General features: G+C 41.2%; 1 protein-coding gene across 1 annotated transcript; it reads left to right on the top strand.

Annotated features, from left to right (window-relative positions):
• The first annotated feature begins 282 nt into the window (after positions 1 to 282).
• On the top strand, positions 283 to 2,853 carry LOC105037699 (GDSL esterase/lipase At3g48460). The gene is given in 6 exon segments (XM_073262267.1): positions 283 to 310; positions 313 to 396; positions 399 to 738; positions 740 to 950; positions 2,222 to 2,240; positions 2,243 to 2,853. Coding segments are annotated over 6 exon segments (1,164 nt in total). The 3' UTR covers positions 2,725 to 2,853.
• The last annotated feature ends 2,773 nt before the right edge of the window (positions 2,854 to 5,626 follow it).

The raw sequence follows: 5,626 nt of genomic DNA, 5'->3' as shown, positions 1-5,626 counted from the left end.
ATGCTAGCTGATAATATCTACTCCTCAAAATGATATATACAGAGGTTTATAACATGGGCCATCTTAAGAATGCTATATTCCAACTCCCTAAACATTTGCCTTGTCACACAATTGCAGAAGCATTAAATGGATTCATTTTAGAAGGAAACATGACCACATGCATGTCATTCAGAAAATGGAGTGCATCTCTTATGCCATCCTAACTATATAAACGACCACCACCTACATGTCGGAACAATGAGATCATAGCAGGAGCACAGAGTTATCTGCACCACTAGAACAATGGTCAGTTCCAATTCTCTTCACACCACCATTTCTTCTTCCTCCTACTGAACTTACTACCATCTTCTTTCTCTACCTCTTCTTCTACTGCTGGTACTACTGATGCCACATCTACGACGGTGCTACGCATCGACACCATTTCTCCAAAATCTATGCCTTTGGGGACTCCTTTACTGACACTGGGAACACCCATTCAATAACTGGTCCATACTCTTTTGGCCATGTATCAAGCCCTCCCTATGGCAGCACCTTCTTCCACCACTCCACCAACCGCTACTCCGATGGCCGCCTTGTGGTAGACTTCCTTGCCACTGACCTTTCCCTGCCTTTCCTACCTCCATACCTTGTTCGGTCTTCCAACTTCTCCCATGGCGTCAACTTCGCAGTCGCAGGGTCCACAGCAATTGCACATGAGTTCTTTGCCCAGAACAATGTCACAATGGACATCACCCCCAGTCCTTATGACACAACTCATTTGGTTCGAGAAGTACTTGGAAGGGAAAGGGTGTAGGGGGAAGGGATCACGCAGGTGTCAAGCGGAAATGGAGGATGCACTCTTTTGGGTTGGTGAGATTGGAGCCAATGACTATGCTTACAGTTTCACATCTTCTCTCTCACCTAATCTCATTCGGGAGCTGGCCATCAAGAATGTCCACAACTTTCTACAGGTTTGCTCTGTTGTTACCTGTACAATTTCTTGAGTATCTCTCTCTTCAACTAACCTGGGAACTATAATTCAGTTTGTGGATTACCCAACAGAGGAAGGGAAGGTAGCATGCCACTTAGACTGTGCAAACAGGGCTTATATGCCACCCAATTTCTACACCTGCAAGCAAACAGACACCATTCTGTACTAAATCTAATCTAACAACTCTAAATAAATTACTATATCTCAGAAAGAGACAGAGAAATCTGCAAGAGCCTTACAGGTCACACATACAAAAACCTTATTTAGTAAATATGTCTGGTGCTTGTTTGTTGACATTTAGGATGGTTCTTTCTTCTGTCAAATTGAAGACCAACTAGATCGGTGGCTCCAAATTATCTGACTAATTCCTGGGGAGCGAATCATTAAATCAAAACAAAAGTTGGCAGAAGTAGCTAGCTATATCAAACCAATCACAGATGGCAACATCAAAACTATATTGAAAGATGGTAATATCATACCTATTATAAGGAACTTTCAAACTCCCAAATCTATGGACTAGAACCTTTACTAGTACCAAACCATGCCTTAAAGCTCAGTTGGCACATATGACCTATCTCTCCATGGGAGAGGTCACAGGTTCAAACATGAGTGGTGGTCAATAACCACCATATCTCATAAAAAAAAAAAAGGAAAGAAAATAAAGAAAAAGCATGCCCTGAATCAAGCTCCTGTGTAATCATGAAAGGAGAGCATCTACTATCTATCAAAAATCTAAGACATGCTGAAAGCCAAGAATCAAATTAGTTTCCAAAGAAAATATATAGATATAGATAAATAAATATAAGTACTTCAAGGAGAAAGATTCACATTCTTAATTCTTGATGAATAAATTCTGAGATCCAGGCCATACCATGCTGAGAGAAAGGAAACAAAACTCCCTGAAAATTTCAATGATAAGTCCTGGGATTGCATGGTCAGTGAAATGAGTATATTTAAACTTCCTCAAACCAATAATAATCCAAAAAATGGCACTTCAAAATTCAAACTTTTTTCTACCTGACAACTCATTTAGCTGTAGGTTTCCAAACACATCCCATGTATGCACCATAATTTTTAGGCTAACACATAAGCATGACATGGGTGTTCAATTCATGAGATGCAGCAGCATTTGTAATCATTCCGCAATAATTGGAACTTGATTGATTGTAATCACAGCAACACTGACAACTAAAACCAACTTGACATGCATTTCAACAGTCATTTATGCAAGACTGTTTTCTTGTTTTACAGGCATTGCTTGACAATGGTGCCAGTACATGGTTGTTCAAGGTCTGCCACTAACAGGATGCCTACCCCTATCCATGGTGTTGGCACCACCTGATGACAGAGACGGCATCGGGTGCGCTGCAAGCGTAAACAACCAGAGTTACACCCACAATTTGCTTCTCCAAAACAAGCTGCGGGATCTTAGAAGACGATATCCCAATGCCATCATCTCTTATGCCGACTACTTCAGTGCTCACCTTGCGGTCATGAAGAACCCAGCCACTCATGGCTTTACAGAGCCCTATAAGGCTTGCTGTGGTTCAGGTGGTGGCTCCTTTAACTTTGACCTCTTTGCCACATGTGGATCACCAAATGTTTCTAAAGCTTGCTCGAATCCTACCAAGTTTGTGAATTGGGATGGAGTCCACCTAACTGAAGCGATGTACAAGGTTGTCTCAGACATGTTCTTGCACCGTCGCTACTGTAGACCATCATTCGATGTATTACTTAGGAATCAGAGTCATTAGAGCTGAATCACCTATCTTTGATCACCGTTCTGTCCTCCAGGTGCTAGCAGAAGATTGTACCCAAGTACTGTGGGTTTTGTACTTCAAATGATATGAGCTATGAGTGCATGACATAGTAAGTTACAGTTTCATAGTATGGAATTACCTCTCCTAAACCTTTTTAGGTTCTGCCACTTTGTTGTCATGTTTACAATTTTCCCTACATTATCAGATCCAACCATCCATTAGAGACAAAATGAGAGATAACACCCGCAATTCAATCAAATGGGCATTAACAAAAAAGAGAACAAGTAAATGATAGGGTCCAAGAGAAAACTCATGGATTGTAATGCCCGCATGGGAGTAGGAGACCAAGGTTTTAGCATTGGAAAAGTAATTTAGCAGCCAATAACCATGGCGGAGAAATATATCTTTTATATTTCTCGGTGGTTCACTTTTTTGAAGAGTTGATCCACTAGCAAGTGATTATCTAAATCAAATGTACATGAGTTAAAAATGAAGGAAGCCCCTATGAGAAAAAAAGACAAATCTCAAAGTGTTCCCTGGCATCATTAGTTCCCAGAGTTCCCCATGAACCCCGATGTCACTAATAAAGTGAGGAAAAAAGAAAAGAAAAAAATATCTTTATTCAGAGTGCGATCCCCAAACACTTCATCTTTTTGTTCATCCACCCACATAAATCTTAAAGTTTTATCCTCTATCATTCATCCATCTGCATAGACCTCAAAGCATTCCTTTCTCTGTCATCCATCCAACTGCACAGATCACAAAGCACTTCATCCTCTGTCATCTATTTACTTGCATAAATCTCAAATCACTCCATCATCTATCATTCATTCACTGCATAGATATTAAAGTGCTTCATATTCTATCATCCATCCACGTGCACTAATCTTAAAGTATTATATCCTCTATCATTCATTCATCCGTATAGATTTTAAAATGCTCCATCATCTGTCATTCATCTACCCATATAGATCTCAAAGTGCAAAACTCTCTATCCTTTATCATCTATTAAACTGCATAAATCTCAAAGCACTCCATTCTTTGTCATCCATCCACTTGCAAAGATCTCAAATCACTCATCTCTATCATCCATCCATTTGCACAGATCTCAAAGCACTCTATTTTCTATCATCCATTCATTTGCAGAGATTTCAAAGTACATCATCCTCTATTATCCATTCATCTCTATCATCTATTTGTCTACATAGATGTTGAAACATCCATCTTTCATCTTCCACCCATATACATAAATCTTAAAGTGCTTTATTCTTTATCATCCATCCACCTGTATAAATCTCAAAAGCGCTCTATTCTTCATTCTCTATAATCCATCCCATTACATAGATATCAAAATTTTTCATCCTCTATTATCTATCCATTTGCACAAATCTCAAAATACGCATACTCTATCATCCATCCATTTACACTGTCTCAAAGTATTTCATCTCTATCATTTATATGTATGCACGTATATCAAAATACCCAAATTGGAGGGTTGTCTTTATAATTTTCCCAAATTTCTATGGCTAAAGCCCATATAAAACATCTATGCGGATGAAACACTGCATAAATATTCATGCAGATGACACAATGCATAAAACATCTATGAGGATGTAACACGCATGAAACATCTGTAAGGACAAAGTTCCACATAAAATATCTATGCAAAAGAAGCACTACATAAAACATCCATCCGGTGAAAGAAGGCATAAAACTTTCATGTAGATAAAGGACCACGTAACTGCATAAGACATATGTGCAGATAATATACTACATCAAATATCTATATGGACGAAATGGGCAAAAAAATCTATGCGGATCAAAGGTTGCATAATAGATATTGTTGGGTATAAAATATTTCTAACCGAAGTTTGTAAAGGATCGATCCTTCCAGGATTTTTCCAACTTCCGACCTTGTGTGGCGTCTCTCTGAACCCCCTCGACCGTCCGAGCTTCCATAATACCGTCCGGACTTCTCCGATAATGAGCTTCTCCATCCATCTACCGGGCCGCTCCAAAGACCCTCTGGGCCTCACTATCAGCCGACCTTCTACAGTGATCAACTATTCTCCGAACTTCTTCCGGACTTCGTCAATATCCGAGCTTCTTCGACAACGAGATTTCTACAGTAATCAAACTCCATTCAAGTTTCTACGGCGGTCGACCGCCTTTAGAATTCCAATCGAGCTCCTGCGAGAGCCGAACTTCTACTACGAGCGGTCTACTCCGAACTCCTACAGCGGGCGGTCTACTCCGGACATCTACTGTAAGCAAATTCCATTCAAGCCTCTACTGTAAACAAATTTCTTTCGAACTTCTATTACAGGTAGACTTCAGCCAAGCTTCTTTGTAGCCGGATCCCAGACGAGCTTCTACAATGGGACAGGATCCACCGGTCAGGTCGCTACTCCGAGCTCCCACGACAACCGATCTTCGACCGAGCTTCTACAATAAACGGTCTCCTTTCAGCCTTCTACAAGAACCAGACTCCGTCCGAACTTCCATAGCAGATGGATATCGGACGAGCTTCTACGACGGACGGACTCCGGCAGCTGGATTTCTACAATGGCCGATCACCTCCGGTGTCTGCCGAACCTCCCCAACGCCATCCGAAGTCCACCGTTGGCCGACCCTCCATCAGATTCTTTATAAAATCGGACTTCTCCGACGGATAATCTTCAGACGAGCTTCCACATCAGGTGAATCTCAGACGAACTTCTCTAGCAATCGGACTCCTACCGGACTTCACCAACAGAAAGTCTCCATCCGAGCTTCTCCTAGATCGACGGGATAGAGAGCCATTCCACTCCATCAGATATCCCAGCCGAGCTCCAGCCGACATATCCGAACTCTCTGGCAAGTCACGACAATGGCCACTACCCTACTCCACTTTCTG

The sequence above is a fragment of the Elaeis guineensis genome, chromosome 8 (assembly GCF_000442705.2).
Source record: "Elaeis guineensis isolate ETL-2024a chromosome 8, EG11, whole genome shotgun sequence".
Taxonomy (NCBI): Eukaryota; Viridiplantae; Streptophyta; class Magnoliopsida; order Arecales; family Arecaceae; genus Elaeis; species Elaeis guineensis.
Note: the sequence above shows the minus strand (reverse complement) of the source record. Positions and strands in the feature narration are given on the sequence as shown.